The sequence below is a fragment of the Sciurus vulgaris genome (assembly GCF_902686455.1).
Source record: "Sciurus vulgaris genome assembly, chromosome: 7".
Taxonomy (NCBI): Eukaryota; Metazoa; Chordata; class Mammalia; order Rodentia; family Sciuridae; genus Sciurus; species Sciurus vulgaris.
In genome coordinates this window covers 56,247,659-56,265,185 of record NC_136467.1, presented here as the reverse complement: position 1 = coordinate 56,265,185, position 17,527 = coordinate 56,247,659, and the positions used below count along the sequence as shown (strand labels likewise).

At 38.8% G+C, this 17,527-nt stretch overlaps 1 protein-coding gene and 1 pseudogene across 3 annotated transcripts in view; one reads left to right on the top strand and one right to left on the bottom strand.

The window, feature by feature from the left end:
• AFG1L (AFG1 like ATPase) overlaps nucleotides 1-17,527 on the top strand; it is a 200,994-nt gene that overhangs the window by 128,436 nt on the left and 55,031 nt on the right. For both annotated transcript variants that reach the window (XM_079146313.1, XM_079146314.1), the window contains one exon: nucleotides 16,921-17,003. In XM_079146313.1, the coding sequence (XP_079002439.1) occupies nucleotides 16,921-17,003 (83 nt within the window). The remainder of the gene's footprint in view (nucleotides 1-16,920; nucleotides 17,004-17,527) is intronic.
• On the bottom strand, nucleotides 6,714-7,439 carry LOC306665073 (coiled-coil-helix-coiled-coil-helix domain-containing protein 2-like; annotated as a pseudogene). Its single transcript has one exon. The product of its transcript is annotated as a coiled-coil-helix-coiled-coil-helix domain-containing protein 2-like (transcript).

Sequence of the window (17,527 nt, the reverse complement as noted above, 5' to 3'; positions counted from 1 at the left end):
GGAGTGAGTAACTGTATGCTGGGAGTCTGTTTTTGCTGGGAGTGGCAATAGGAAAGATACATTACTTTGGTTGTAACCAGACATTAATAGGGCCCATTTAACTTCTGGAATGTCTTCATTATGTGTGGAAGGCAGAATGCAAACAGAAGGTTTTATGCATGTTAAACATTTCATAATTTGAAGCGTGTCCATAAATAAGAACAGTCATTCAAACTTTTAAACAACTGTGCGTGTTGCAGAGCAATCAGAACAGATGCTGGGCTGTCATCAGTCATCCCATACTGGTGTATGCTAGTGAGACCAGCCTTACCTGTAAATAAAAGTGTCTAGGTGTGTATGCTTACAAGGTTTGAGAGTGTGAAGGGACCTTAGGAATGCATATCCCAACACCTTTCTATCCACCGCAGGCAAATGAAGCATGTGCCTGGGGTCATCTTACCTTAGATTGCCCAGCAAGTGGCAGAGTCAGGTCTTGAATCCAAAATTTCTGCTCTTTATTGAAAGTTCTTTCCAGCAAATCATGCAGCCCTGTGTGTGTGTGTGTGTGTGTGTGTGTGTGTGTGTGTGTGTGTGTTGTGTGTGTGTATACATATTCATTCTGTTTACATGTGACATATGTTATTGTCTTTGGGTAGAATTAGTCAAATATTCTCAATTGCATTTATCAATAAGAATCTGTTTATCTTTTACAAAAGTGTAATTGACCTTATTCTAGCTTTAGTTATACACAATAAATTAAATATATCTGAAACTCGCTTTTAGCTAATAGCTATAAGTTTACACTTCAGGGCTTTTATCAGAGTTAAGAATAAGTTGTTAGATTGACTAAAGTTGTCTTTTCATTTTCAGATAAAAGTGCTAGAGAACAGTGAAATGACAAAACGTTGAGCAAAGCATTGAAGAAAGAGCAGAACCAGAGTTTAGAATAATACTTATAAATGCTATACTGGATACCTGAAAGCTCTAAATAATGAAGTCCTGGAAGTGGACAGAAGTCATTTTTTAAACTAAGTATTTTATTGAGTTTTTCCCTCATTATTTGAGAGTATGATTGTAGTGCAAATGAATCCTATGTATATGGGCTTTGGGTATTTATTTATTTATATTTAGAAGACTGAATTTTTAAATATTCTTTATTTATAGTTGTAGATGGACAGAATGCCTTTATTTTATTTATTTTTATATGGTGCTAAGGATCGAACCCAGTACCTCACGTATGCTAGGCAAGTGCTCTTCCACTGAGCTGCAGCCCTAGCCCTGGCTTTGGGTATTTATAGTATAGTTATATATATATATATTTCAGGTATAAAAGTTACTGATAAGGTATAGATATTTATCTATATATAGATATAAATAGATATTTCTATTTCTTCAAAGGTAAATTTACTGGATGTGAAAAATTAGATTTTACAAAGCTGCATGTATAGTGGGCAGTTCCTATTAGCTTGAAAATGTTTTGCACAATTCCTTTTTGTGGGGAAAAAAAAATGAAAGCTTATCAGAATTGCAGTTGTGGTTTTGGTAGATTGGTTTAAAGAAAGATTCTCAAAAGGTATATGCACTAACTTCTTTCCAGCCTGTCATGTGTCACTCTTACATTTTTCTTTTTTCTCTCAGGCATGAGAACTTTAGTTTTCTTAGATAAAGTAAACAGTGGGAGAAGAATGAAGTATAAATTAAAATTCTGTTTGTTATGACAGAGTTGGAAATGTATAATGTTCGATGGTTGTGATTTCAGTAAGACAGCTATCACCTTTTTCTGAGTGTCACTATTTGGAGACAATACATGGAATTCTCTAAGATCTTTCCTTTTGTAAAATTTCATGAGAGATAAATGAATGCATTCTGGGATAAGAAATCTAAACATTGCATAATATTGAAAGCTCCCTTTCACCATTCTTTCCTTTCTTCTTTTCTCCCCATCCTCTAGCCCATCTCATTCCTACTTTCTTCCCAGGAAAAGCCATGATTAAAAATTTAGTATCTGTTTTTGCTAGGCACATTGGCATATGCCTATAATCCTAGGTGTAAGCTTGGGGGCACGGTTAGCGGCCAAATAAAATTGGACAGAAAGTGACCGAAGCAAGCTTTATTGGAATTTGGCTCTCGGGCGAAATTCCCAGACCCCTGGGGTACAGCTCAAGTAGGGACCCAGAGAAAATCACACATGGCCCTGGCTGCCCAGGGTTTTTATAGGCTGGAATGGGAGGGGGTCCTGCTGAGTGACAGGTGGATGTGAAGGGTCAGTGGAATTTTCTAGCCCACTTGATCCATCACCATTTGGCAGGCTAGCCTTTGTCTTGGCTGCTCTGCTCTGTGCCCTATAGTCGCCTAAATTCCAACCTAACTCTAGGTGCTTAGGAGGCTGAGAAAGGAGGATCACAAGTTCAAAGCCAGCCTCAGCAACTTAGTGAGGCCCTAAGCAACTCAGTGAGACACAGTCTCTAAATAAAATACAAAAAAGGGCTGGGGATGTGGCTCAGGGGTTAAAAAAAAAAAATCACTATCTTTTCAGTCATTTTCCTATACAATTATATGCAGACATCTGTATATATGCCCAAATATATAGGCTTGTTTTGTTGTAAATTTATGGGATAATAGATACATCCTAAACTGAGATGTGCTTTTATCCCCTGTAGATAAATATCATGGAGATCTTTTGGCACCAGATATAACTCAATTTCATTCTTTTTCTTTTCTTTTTTTTTGGGGGGCGGGGGTACTGGGGATTGAACTCGGTAATACTTGACCACTGAGCCATATCCCCAGTCCTATTTTGTATTTTATTTAGAGACAGGGTCTCAACTGAGTTGCTTAGTGCCTTGCTTTCACTTAGGCTGGCTTGAGCTCACTATCTTCCTGTCTCAGCCTCCCAAGCCACTGGGATTGCAGGTATGCACCACCACACCTGGCTCAGTCTCATTCTTTTAGATGGCTGCTTTATGTTTCACAGCATGGCTGTACTATTATTTTAAAACTAATCTGCTATTTTTATATCCTTAGCTTTATTATAGATTTTTACTTTTCAAGAAATACTTTAAAAACATGTTTGCAAATGCATTTTTATTGCATATGAATCAATATTTCTGTAGGTTAGATTCCTAGAAATGCATTTCTAGGTTAAAGAATCTTTACAGTTAAAGTTTTGTTTTATTTTTGTCAAATTGTACTTTACCTATGTATTGATTAACATTAAAACTTAAATTGTGAAATTAAATCTGTAGCTACTTGAGATATTATTTTTAAAGAATCCCCATTAATCCTCGTTGAACACAGTAAGATATATAAATAAATGACAAAAAAATCACATGAAAGTGAGGTAGGATGGTTTAGGAGTTTTGTTGGATATTGCTTAAACATATTAAGTCAGCAGCTGGCTATTACAGAATTATAATTACCAAATATTAAAGGGTGGTAGAATTTTTGAATTTTTATTCCATGCCTTATTCTGAACATAGAGGTTGTGTAGTGATTAATTACACAACAGCACACACCTGTAATCCCAGATCTATAGGAAACTGAAGCAGGAGAATCACCAAGTTTAAGGTCAACCTAGGCAACTTACTGAGACCCTGTTTCAAAATAAGATGCTAAAAAAGGGGGTTGAGTGTGGTGATATAGCTCAGTGGTACAGCACTTGCCTAGCATGTGCAAGATGCTGGGTTCTATTCCCGGTAACTGCCCGCCTCCAGCAGCAGTAAACTGCTGCTTCCCTCATCTGTGAGTAGGCTGAATAACTCTAGACATAAAGATCTTTTTGAGCTGGGCATGGTGGAGAATGCCTCTAATCCCAGGGGCTTGGGAGACTGAGACAGGAGGATCTTGGGTTCAGAGCCAGCCTCAACAATTTAACAAGGTCCTAAGAAACTCAGTGAGATCCTGTCTCTAAATAAAATGCAAAAAAGGGCTGAGGATGTGGCTCAATGGTTAAGCACCCCTGAATTTAATACCCAGTACCTCCTCCCTCACAAAACAAAGATCATTTTGAAACTCAGGTATTGCATTGACAAATTGGGACCAATAATCCTGTTTTAAAAAGTTGTAAATGAACTTCTCAAGAAATGGTTGCAGTTGTTATTTTTATTCTTACTGTGTTTTAAAAGTAACCATGACTAAATGTTTATTTTCTGGTAAGGTAACAGGACATCTTAACAATAGAAAAACAGTAGTAGTGTCTCTTGGCTCAAATGATACCACTTTCTTGATGAACAGAAACTGTCATATTAACATTAGAATCCTTTGTTTTGTTTCCCACAATTCTGCCAAAATAATTTGAATGGCATACGTAACAGTCTGTTTTCTGTTGCTAATTACACTGTATCACAGACTGGGTAAATTATTAAAAAAAAAAAAAAAAAAGAGAGATTCATCTTGGTTTACAGTTCTGGCCTAAGGACTAGGCACACATGTGGAGATGGCCTTCTTACTGGCAGAATCCAAGGTGTGCTAGGTATCTCATGGCAAGACATGGTGAGGGGGATGGTGAGGTGGTGAGGAGCAGAGAGAGAAAAAGAGAAAGGGAGAGAGGGAGGGGAAAGGGAAGAGAGAGAGAGAGAGAGAGAGAGAGAGAGAGAGAGAGAGAGAGAGAGAGAGAGAGAGAGAGAGAGAAGGAGAAGGAGAGAGAAACATAGTCTCCTTCTTCTTATAAAGCCACCAAAGTAGGACAGAAGAGGCTGGACACTTGTGGAATTTTTTTTAGGAAGCAGGTTTTTTGACTGCAGTTGGTCCAGGGAGGGCTGTCGCCTAAAATTCTCTGAGAGAAGATTTTGGAAATTCTTTGAACTTTATAGTCAGTGAGAGGAGAGGCTTGAAGGTTTTACATAAAATTAATTTTTTGAGTTCACAAAAAGTGCTTTTTAGGCCAGACAGGGGTCTTATCTTTACCAAGAAAACAGAGATAATATCTTTTTGCACAACAAGCTTGCAAACTCACTCTATCACACCTTTTGTGTGCAGACATGGCATTTATAAGAAAGAAGAAGCTTCAAACCACAATTCCCTCTACAAACATCTTGCCTGCTGATACTCTTTGTAAAAATCTTTTTGATGAGAGGAGAAGCTTAATTATGGCAAGGGTCTTCTGGGTGGGGGTCTCTGTCCTGCTTCACCACCAGTATGCAATAATTGTGTGTGGGGTGGTCCACCCTGAGTACCTTTTCTAATTTCAATCACCTCCCAATGGCCCCATCTCTGTACACTACAGGAAGATTAAATTTCCATCTTCTTAATACCTCATGATGGGGGTTAACGTTCAACATGAGTTTCAGAGGAGAAAAAACATTTTCAAATTGTTATGATTTGGATGTGAGGTATCCCCCAAAAGCTCACATGTTAGACAATGCAAGAAGGTTCAGAGGAGAAATGATTGGGTTCTAAGAATCTTAACACAATCAGTGAATTAATCCTTGATTGGATTAATTGAAGTGGTAGCATGCAGCTGGAGGAGGTGGAAATTGGGGCGTGGTTCTAGGGTATATATTTTGTATCTGGAGAGTGGAGTCTCTGTCTGCTTCCTGATGATATAAGCTGCTTCCCTCTGCCACACTCTTCCGCCATGATGTTCTGCCTCATCTTGAACCCTGAGGAATGGAACTGGCCTTCTATGGACTAAGACCTCTGAAACTCTGAGTCCTCAAAAAACTTTTCCTCCTTTAAAATTTTTCTGGTCAGATCTTTTTTTTTTTTTTTAATTTATTTTTATTGTAAACAAATGGGATACATGTTGTTTCTGTTTATACATGGAGTAACAGCATACCATTTGCATATTCATATATTTACATAAAGTAATGATGTTTGATTCATTGTTATTTGTTCCTCCCCCCCACCCCTCCCATTTCCCTCTATACAGTCCCTCCTTCCTCCATTCTCGGCCCCCTCCCACCCCCCATTATGTGTCATCATCATCCGCTTATCAGCGAGATCATTCATCCTTTGGTTTTTTGAGATTGGCTTATCTCACTTAGCATGATATTCTCCAATTTCATCCATTTGCCTGCAAATGCCATAATTTTATTATTCTTTATAGCTGAGTAATATTCCATTGTGTGTATATGTGTGTGTGTGTGTGTGTGTGTGTATATACACACCACAATTTCTTTATTCATTCATCAATTGAAGGACATCTAGGTTGGTTCCACAGTCTGGCTATTGTGAATTGAGCAGCTATGGACATTGATGTGGCTGTATCTCTGTAGTATGCTGATTTTAAGTCCTTTGGGTATAGGCCGAGGAGTGGGATAGCTGAGTCAAATGGTGGGTCCATTCCAGGTTTTCTAAGGAATCTCCACACTGCTTTCCAGAGTGGCTGCACTAATTTGCAACCTCACCAGCAATGTATGAGTGTACCTTTTTCCCCACATCCTCTCCAACACCTATTGTTACTTGTATTCTTGATAATCGCCATTCTAATTGGGGTGAGGTGGAATCTTAGGGTAGTTCTGGTCAGATCTTTTAGTCACAGCAGTGAAAAAGTTGATTAAAACACAAACCATAGCAGTATAAGGACAAGAATTAATCAATTCTTACCAGCTCACCATCTTGGCATGTAGCTACTTAGGATATGAACTAATATCTTAGGTCATCTGAATTTATTAAGTCTTCAGAAAACTGATATACTAATGACACTCAAGTTGATGAAGTTAATATAGATTCTTATTCTCTACAGTTTCTTTCTTTTTTTTTTTTTTTTTTTTTTTTGGAGAAAATCACTTTATTCTAATAAACTCAAAGAACATCGGAACAGCTGGTTTAAGGAGGGCACACAAACATTTGACCAGCCCCAAACCTGAACCAACTCACTGAACTTCCACACAATTAGAACTCTCTTTTGCTACCATTCAGAAACATTGAAGCTATTAGGTGAGGATTTACACTGCAGTCTTACATTTCATACTTTCACTATCGATTACATTTTTATGCTAAAGTTACTTGGTCATACATAGCCGATTTTCCATTTCTTCAATTTGAGCCTCTCAATTAGACTAATCCGTTAGCAATTCCGCACTGCTTCAGCACCTCATTGAAACCCTCACAGAGCTTAACATCAGCCTGGTTCTGGGCACACTCCAAAAACTGTTTTATTTCATAAAAGCAAGGGCCACCCAGCTGCTGCTGCTGCGCTGGCTGGGTTCCCTGAGGCTCCTGGTAGGTGATATCGGGCTTTGAGGGCTCCACAGCACTCCCTCCGCTGAAGCCTCCTGTGATGGCATGGCCCAGTGTGTGCCCCACAGCAGAGCCCACAGCCACACCTGCCGCAGTGGTCACCATCTGGGCCATCAGACCTGGCTGCCGGGGTGCTGCAGCGGGTGAGTCCACTGCAGCTGGCGGGGCTGCAGCTGGCGGCTGAGCTGCTGGTGCCGGCCTGGCACAGCTCTCATCTGAGGGGCCCGGCTTTCCGCGGGCGCCACGCGCGAGGTGCGGCTCCGGCTTCCACGCGGCATTCTAACTGCGCGTCGGCTCGGCGTCCAGAAAGCGAAAATCTCTACAGTTTCTTATTGATATTTTAAAGACGACAAATACCATACTTTCTAAGAGTCTAAATGTTTGTGTCTAAGATACAGAATATGGAAGAGAAAGGAAGTCACTGGTATTCTAAACAAGACCTCATTCAACAAGGTTAAACAGAGACAATTGCCACTCTCTGATGTTTCACCTTTGCTTTTGCAATTGGAGAGACTGGTGGTAACTCTGAAGCACCACAGTCCACCTCAGAATTCCAAACACTGACAGAGAGACCCTACAACTGTGTACATGAGAGGCTTCAGTGTTACCTATGTAGTTTGATCAGGTATTCGTTCCTCCATATGCTGTGCTTTGCCCTTGTTGGGGGAGATGGACATCCAGTTACTTGGAAAATATTTTTAGTGACATATCCAGAAACTCATTGTTTCAGAGGAAGATTGAGAATGTTCCATATCTGGATTGGGATGTTTGGGCATCTTGGTGCTCAAAAAGACAAGAATGTAGCTTAATTTATGGTATAAGATATTATCAGAAACCTAACTCTAAAAACCTAGGGTCATGTAGTTGGAATGTTAAAATTTTTTACTGGACTAATCTGTAGTAGCTCATCACCATGCTCATCTTTTACCCCTTCTGTACATTTTTTCAGAGTGTATTTGTCAGTACTTAGGATGTACACTAGTTATGTTATGTCATCCAGATTTATTAAGTCTTATCAGAAAATTGATATGATAATTGCACCCTGGTTGACAAATTTGATACAGATTCTTGTTCTCTATAGTTTCTTGTTATTTTAAAGATGACAAATACCAATTATACTATAAAAACTCTTACTATAATCAGACTACTCCAGCTTTAGTAGTCCCTTGTCTCCTTAATATTCTATTTTTCTATTTTGTCATTCAAATAATTGACAACCCATAGACCTTTAAGGCTTCTACTGACATGTGGACAATGGTATTTTTTTTTTTTTTCATCTTATTCATCCAAAAATAAGCTAGAAGGAAGTCAATGCCACGAATCTCTACTTCTGGGATTCTTGGGTCATAAACTAAGTTTGAGAGGTCCCATAACTTTTATTGCTTGGACATTGTGACTATTTCTCTCAAATCTGCTCCACCTCTCTGCTATTGTGGAATTCCCAGGTAATTTGGATTGAATTGATTAGAGGTGGGGCTTGATTAAGCTAAGCCAGAGGCCCTCAACCCTGGATTATTAGAATTACCTAAGGAACTTAAAACAAAACAAAACAAAATTAGTAAACCACGACTTCCTACCCTAAATATGCTTTCTGCCTACTTCCCAGGTGAAGCTAATATGCACCCAGTGTAGAGAACCACTGGTTGCCATCTTCCTTCCACTTGTATTGGTTCAGGAAACTCATACCTAAACCAGTTACGTGTGTGCCATTTCCCAGGCTGTAGGAATTGAAGGTAGTGATTATAATCAGCATATTCAGAGTAGCTCAGGACTTTTATTTCATGAATGTGGAAATGTTCTTGTCTCTTTTTTTTGTCATGAGGAAACCTTTGTCATTGGATGAAACTCTTACTCAAAAAAGGGCAGAACTGACAGATTGGAAAAGTGCCAGGGCCTTATTTAACCTGGAGTTTTCAGTTATGTGAGTTAGTAAGTCCCTTTATTATTTAAGCCCTGTTGAATTGGTTTCTTCATAGTTGTGACTAAAAGCACAAATATACTCTTGGTTGATTGCTCCTAACTCAGAATCTTTGCCTTGGCTCCATGTCATAGAACTCTAAGCCTGATATCTATGCTGGCTATCTGTACTTGGAGAAATATCAAAATGCTCAAATCCAGCATGCCACCAAACTCTTCCTCAGTTCTTTATGGATGACATAACTGTATAGTCAGAACCCCAGCATCCTTCTTCTTTCCTATTGTCCTTTACCCTGAAAGCAAACTCTGTTGACTCCTATCTCTGATCTACTCACTTTTCTCTGTTTTTATGTTGTTTTTAAAGCCATTTTCACTTCTTTCCTGGAATTTCCCAATACCTGCTAACTAATCAATATTTATCCATTTTTTTTTCTTCCTTTAGCCTCTTCCCCAAAATGGAGCAGTAATTTTTTTAAATTCAAATTTGAGCTTATTTCTGCTTGAAATTTTAAATTTCTTCCATGTTATGGATTTAGGATATTACCTATACTATTTAAAGTAGTTTAAAGTCTGCAGGACATGAGCTCTTGCCAGCTTCTGTGACCCCATTCTGAACCACTCTTGGAATATGTGCAACTGAAAGCATACTAACTCTTGTACTCAACATTTTTGCTATATTCACTTAATTTTCAATTCCAAATGAACCAAAATTTCTCTTGTTTCTATGTGTCATAGGTGTTATTTCCTGAGTTTGAAACATACTTCCCTATTTCCTCTTCCTCACCTGGTTAAGTCTGCTTCATTGCCATTTTCTCTGGGTTAGTTGTTGCTGTGGTTTTCCGTAGCACCCTGTTATGATTCTTAATTATCTGTCTTCCTTGCCAGACAGATGTTCTGACTAACTCCTGTTTATCCTGTTGGTAAAGGAGGGATCCCTCACTCTAAATACTATGAGATGGCCAAACCCAAGACACTGGCACTGGACATGTTATATTGGCGGTAGCTTATTAGTCACATGTACTTACAGCCTGGGGGAAGAGGACACCACACACCTAAGAGTTGTGAACCTGAAGGAACTATGGGGAGTAGACTTTGTAGTAACAGGAGGATGGGGCACCCCTGGTTCCTGAGGGAGTACATGATTGGTGTGTTTGAATAATTCTGCAAGCTGGCAGGGAGCTAAAGCTTATTAGGTTAGTGACTGGGTAGGAAGTAGCTAATCTGGCTAAAGTTACTAGTCAGGTAGGAAACCTTTACTTCTGGGCGTGGGAACTACTGGACATATCTGGTGAGAACAGGGGATGTCCCTGTGAGAATTCAATTTGTCAAGGTAGTACTTAACATTTTAGGAAACTGTGAGAGAAGTGACTGTGGCTGTCTTAGTCACGGTCATATCCCTAGTCTTTTGCATCAGACCATGCTTGTAGAAGGCACTTGACACGTTGTTGATTAAGTAAACAAGCAAATAGTCAGTGGTCTCTGAGAAGATTGGTTCAAAATAACAAGAAACCGAACTGGAAGCTACGGAAAACCGCCGCTTCTAGCGGCTCGCCGCGCTTCTTGCTCTTTTGGCCCGACCAGCGGGACAAAAGACATGTACTCTTCAGAAGTTCATGAAGCAGCTTCCCGTTTATTCAGATAACACACCCTCAATATATAAGCAGTCTCATGCATAAGCAATTGTAACCAGATATGTCCATCCAATCCTGTTAAAGGTCAAGCATACATGTAAAGTATATCTGTCCACGTGCTAGGCGGCTGAACTGATTATCATACAGCCAATTGTAAATGCTTTCTGCCTTTCTCCAGAATAATCAGGATGCCATTTGCTCTCTGCCAGTCGCCATCTTTAGATGCACATGGCGTAACCCTGGGCCCCAGGTCTCGCCTGCCACAGGAAGCAATCCCTTCTTCCTCTTCTGAAGATGTTCTTGTCAAGTCAGTTTGTGGAGATTGTTCAATGGTTTTTCAATTTTAGAACAAAAATGCCTGGTATTTTTAAGGGCATATATAGTACACTGTGATAACCCAACCTGATCTCTTTGTTGGAGGGTTAATGTGTTTGGTGAGTGGAATACTCTATTGCTAGGAGATTGCTCCTTGAGGAGTACATGAGGAAGGAACATTCTTAATTTTCTACTTTTCATTTTTCTAGATTCCATGTTGATCCAATCATATTTTACATTTCCCATCTTCATTTTAACAAATTCTCTTGGGTGTTACAATTTGTAAGCTAACAGATGATTTTGGCAAATTATATCGTTACAGAAATTTGTTGTTAGTTGAAGCTTCTTAATCTTAGTTAATCCTTAATGTGTGCTTACTTCCTCTAGGCTGTTGATCCCATGCATTCTTTTTCTCAAAGAGATTCCCCCCCACCCCACCCTGGAGGTGGTGGACCGAATTTAGGACCTAGAGTGTGCTAGGCAGGTGCTCTGCCACTGAGCTAAATCCCCAACCCCCCTCTCAAAGAGATTTTATTGAGCACCAGTTATTAACATTATAAGGGACTCCAGGGAAGTCTCTCCAGAGGCAGAGACCTCTACTTAGACTTTCCAGGCTCTTGATTGTGGTGCAGAAAAGAACTTAAGGAAATGACAGGTTTTAGCCAAGAGAGGAAGAGCTTTATTTTAAAGCAAAAGTTGAAAGTCTCTACACCCTAAGGGCCCCTGTGCACTACCTCCAGAGCCAGCTGTATGTCCCAGGCTTAAGATTGGGTTTTTATAAGGGTACATAATTGTTGGAATATGTGTGATCCTTAGGAGCTGGATTTTTTTCAGGATTGGGAAATACTGAGCAAAACTGTGTTTCCTCATGGGGCGTCTAATCTGGTATGTAGGTTTCAGCTTACATCTACTCTCTTGCAGTTGGGCAGTTGAGTCTGGTGGTTGATCAGATGGTCAGGGTCATGGTCCAATGAGATGTTAGCCCCTAACTTCATGCAGTTGATGGTCTATTTATATTGAGGTCTTGTTCCTGCTCTGTTACATTCTAGGAAATTGATAGGGAAATTCCAGAGCAATTTATTGGCTCTTTAGTATGTTCATACCTTCTTTTTTTTTTTCCCCTCTCTCTTTTTTTTTTTTTTTTAATTCTTAGTTGTAGATGAACACAGTACCTTCGTTTTATTCATTTATTTATTTTTATGTCGTGCTGAGGCTCGAACCCAGTGCCTCACACATGCTAGGCAAGCGCTCTACCTCTGAGCCACAACCTCAGGCCCCTGTTCATACCTTTTGGTCTCTTTCCATCTCTTAGGCTCCTTTGTCCAGTCACAAGTTATTCACAAGCCATGGGATCTACATTCTAACAGGGACATTTCTCCTTTAGGGACTCAGTTTTCTCTCTATATTTCTAAATTTCTATCTCATTTGGACACTTTTTTTCCCCTGCTTTATTCAGAAATGAGGGTATTTGTGATCTTAACCTTAGATGCCAGGGCTTAGATCTATCAGCCTCTAATAGCATACATTATAGGAACATCTTAACAAATAGTGGGTGCTCACTTGTCTATCTTCAAAATATTTTTTTGCTTAGATTGTGTTAATATTCTTTTGCTTAGATTGTGATCTAAAACTTTCTTTTTTACAAGTCATGATGAAATGATGGGGTGTACTCTTTTCAAGCTAAAGCTGAACTCTTCTACTCTATGTTGAACATGTAGGAGAAAATAGTTGCCCTGAGAGGAAACCCATCAGGGAGGGAGCAGAGAGGTTACTAATAACTTGATGGGCCTTTTGCTCTAGGCACGTACTGGTTGAAGATTCTAGTAGGAGGAAGGTGTAGGTTTGAAAAAAAGAATTGTAGAGATCCACAGAGAGTTTAGGAAATATTATTAAATGAGGGGTTGGAGATTTAGCTCAGGGGCAGAGTGCTTGCCTAGCATGAACAGGCTCTGTGTTCAGTCCTCAACCCTAAAAAAACAAGTATTAAATGTTTTTTATTTTAAACTAGGAGAAGAAACAAAAGTGAATGACAAGCTCGGTTCTGAAAATGTTCAAAAGTCTGAGTACCCAGAGTTAACAGAGAGATGGATTGTCATAGGGGAAAACTCAGGCTATGCCACCAGAGTTGACAGATCACAGGGCTATGAGAAGAGGACCCACTGAATCAGTGCTTCAGGAACAGTTTAAGAAAAATTATTTTGATACTTACTCAAGAGCCAGGGAAGCCTTCATTGAAGATTATTGCAGTAAGAATCATGGTTTTTGCAGTAGTCTAGAGAAATGAGCTCAATTTGAAATTTAACAATATATAGCTTAATTTATAGCCAAGGAGCAGAGTAAGGGTATCAGTGAATGGAAAATTCTTAAGAGGAGACATCAAGGCCATAAGAATTCTTCCTAAATCAGTTAGACAGGATTCTTGCTAAATATAGACCAAGGATTGAGAGAACAAAGGTAAGGAATGAAGAACTTGATCAGATGAGGATGGGGGATATTCTCTAACCTGAAGTGGTAGGATTCTTGCTTAAACTGAGTGCAGCAAGGAGGGATGTGAATGAAGTGCTATTGCCTACTTAAGAATAGAGCTCTTTGCAGTCTGTGCTTAAGAGGTTAATATGTTCTGGCTTTAAAGGATTTTCTTCACAATGTTTATCATTCTTCAAACTGGAAATGGAGTAGAAGCTATATAAAGTTATTGTGTGAGGTGGCTGTTTTTCTTAGTGGTATTATTCAGGATTGCTAATAACACACACGGATATGAGGACCGTGTAAGTTGTTGTAATGCATTTCTTGGGGTCATACATTTTTCTTTCCAAAGTCAAAGGCTCACAAGGGTGTGTTAACTTCTTTTCTTATCTTCCCCCAAATTTCCTAATTGCATATCTAGAATGTATAATTCTATTTGTCCTTTATATACATGTACAAACTATTTTAAAATAAATTTCATTTGGTGGCTGATTAGTGTTATGGTGTCACACATTAGATTTTGATGGCGATAAGAGGTCACAGGTTTTGTAAATATACTTGGAAATTAGGAAATTACTTAGAGATCATGCCTGTTAGATTTAGTCTCTACTTGGAAATAGAATAGCTTTCACCCTCTTCTACCTGTCTACAAAGTGTATTGAGTAACATAGGCTAAGTGAATATACTCTGAATATATGAGGTTTATTTTTCTTTAAAAAGATAAACTGGGTGTTAGTATTTTTCAGACAATTAAGAGCTAACATCTAAGGGCTTTGGTTATAGTTCTTTTGATGCTGATTAGGTATTTCTCAGTGGTGATTAGTGAATGTACAAATGCAATCATTTGGTAGGGCTTAATCACTCAAATGTCCCAGAAGTTAGTTACACACAGAAAAAGAAATTGAAGCTTGTATAACTTCCATTAGCCTTATTTTTTAATAGGAAATTTCCTTTTTTACTAAATTAGGAATGTGGAATCATATAAGATAAATTTTGGTTTAAAAGAAATAGGAACTTGGGCAAATAAATTTGAATGAATATATTGATGTATTTTGTACTAGTTTGTCTGCAGTTTAGGTAGCATGTGAATAACCAGCCCTTACCTACCACATGGGGCAGGTTTCCCTAAGAATATGACTTGCTTTCTAAACAAGTACATTTTCTTCTTTTTTTCTTTTTTTGAGCTGGTTCATTGAGCCCCCACCATCATAGGATGGGGAAGGCATATCTTTTCTCAGGTTTACTCAAAGTTGAAAAGGAAATCTGTCAATACCTTTTTAAACACAAGTCATATGGAACAAGAGGAGTGTGGAATGCAGGTATTTGGACAATGCTGTATTCCTTTTTGGTGGGATGGATTATAGAGCTCATCCTGAGCTCTATGGGTCCTGAAAGTGAGGCCAGGAGGGAGGGGGAGGTTGAACAACTTGGAATGTTGAACCAGGTATCTGTATAAAGATGCTAACTGGCTGCTCAGACCAAGCAGTATAAGGAGCCATGAGTCTGGTAAATTCGAGGGTTGTTCTTCAGTGAGTGATACAAAAGCTTGACTTTGTAGGCTTCCCCAGAGGACCGACTTCTTGGGAAATTTTTTATGATAAGGAAATTCAAATGGATATATCAAAATGCAATATTTTCATTATACCATCCAGCCCAGTTTCCTGGGTCTTAATTCTTTCAGTGATCAACTGGCCCAGATTGCCCAGGACTTCCTAATGTTAGCACTGTAAGTTCTGATTCCTGAAATACCCTCTATCTTGGGGAAACTCCTCAGTCCAAGGAGGATGGTTGGAGACCCTTTTTAGTCCCCAGAGCCCCTCAGCAGCTGCAGCATGGAAGAAGAGGAAATACTTTTTCATTGTCACCGCATTCAAGCTTCTCTCTGGAGTGCAGGTAACAAAGAGACCTGGCATAGCACCGTAACCCAGGAGGGAATTTCATGGAGGAAGAATGTTGCTACTTCTCAAGTGTGCCCCCACATTACTGTTCTGATGATCTATTGTTGCATAATAAATGCCTGCAACATTTAGAGGCTTAAAACAGTATTACTTAATTGTCTCTCTTGGTTTATGTAGGTCAGGGAATTGGATAGGACTCAACTGGCAGTACTAGTTCCCTCAGTACACTAGTGGCTGCAGCTGATACAGCTGGAGACTCACGGGTCAACACCTTTGTCTTCATGTAATCTCAGGGCCTCTCCACGGCCTTTCTCTGTATGGAAGTTTAAGCTTCTCATGGCTTAGGGGCCTCCAGGGAGTGGGATGCTGGCACTTCAGGGGGACAGAAATATTCCAACCAACAAGTAAGAGCTGCCTCAAAGTCACAAAGGGTATTGTTGCATAGCATCATTTTCACCAATCTTGAGTCACAAGATTCAAGGGCAGGGCATGGACCCCACTTCTTTTCAGTTGGCATATCAACATTCCATTGTAAGAAGAATAGGCTAGGGTGGAGTTGCTAGAGCTGTCTTTGAAAACTACTATTTGACACAATTATCTTGGCCCCCCAAATTTGAAAAATGCAGTGTTTCATTAATAAAAACAGTGAAGTTGTTAAAACATAAATTTTTCCTCATGGATTTTCACAAAGCAATTTTATTTTGAATACTAACTTAAAAATCACCCTATAAATGTTTCTTATCTTGTCCTAAAACCTTGGGTCACCATTCTACTGGAATAAATACATGTGTGTATATACATAGTCCCCAAATCCAGCTGATCAAGATAGGTGTAGCAAAAGTTCATTCGTTCTTGTAGTATGAGTTTTGATGTGGAGTGTGTGTGTGTGTGCATGCACATGTGCACCTTGGAAGATGGAAACAAGGATTAATTACAAGAAAAGGATATTAGTGACACGAAATGACTCAGGTTGAAAGGAGGCATCCGCAGCAGGAAAGAACACTGAAGACTTTGATGACTGGAAAGAAAACTAAAGGACAAGGGCAGCAGCTATTTAGGAATGAAGGACAGGTCTACCTGTACCATCATTTTGGTGTGGTCATTTGGTTCAAAATATGCTCACTAATGTTCTGAGCCAGCTTTCTTAGACTGCTTCTCTTCCATTGTTGTGCTTAAGAGTCACAAGTTATTCTTTCTGGGAGCCAGCTTCTCATTCCAGGTTAATGAATATTGGGGTACATTTCTATTAACTCTAATGTAGTTAATTGGGAAATTTGCTGACAGTGCTATTTTGGAAAAGTTTCAGTAAAAACGTAGTACAAATCTTAATTTTTTTAACTATTATTTTACTGGCTTCATATATGTTTAATATTACAACTTAAAATGAATTTTACATGAGTTCTGTTGTTTTGTCCTAAGCTCATTATTCCACTGAAACACTTCAAAAATTAAGAATATATGTAGTCTAGCAGAAAGCTTGTGATTCTGAGCTACTACTTGTTTAAAATTGTTTTTCTGTTTTTGAATTACAGAAACACTGTAATACAGTTCAGCTAGATTCTGGAATAGATTATCGGAAAAGGGAACTCCCAGCTGCAGGAAAACTCTACTACCTGTAAGTATTTGTAAGTATTTGTAAACTTTCCAAGTTTAATATCTAATAGTTTATTAGGAAAAAATGAGAAAAATAAGCACTTTAATTATTAGAACATGGAAGACTAGTTCTGAAGGCTGTGATTTTTAAACAAAATGTTACATTAACTTCTTTAAACTGTGCTTTGACCATTCATATTTGCATCATTTATAATGTGTGATTGGATGAAAGCCTAATTAGTTTTTTGGGGAGGAGTGATGACAGATGGTTAGGAAGTAATGAGTACCCTCTTAGAAGAGGCTCTGATACTAAGAGAATATCTTTAATGTGCTAAAGTAATTAATTATTTGTGGATATCTTCTGACAAGTGTGCCATTTCCATTCCCCCAAAACTGTTGTTTTATTTTGTCAGACAATCTGTTTGTATTTATAGTGGTCGATTGACTTCCACACATAACTGATGAAAAATATCTGCTATATGCAAATGCAACTGGGTATATTTTGAAGCTTTTAAAAATGAGATTCTCCTGAGTAAGAGCAATTTA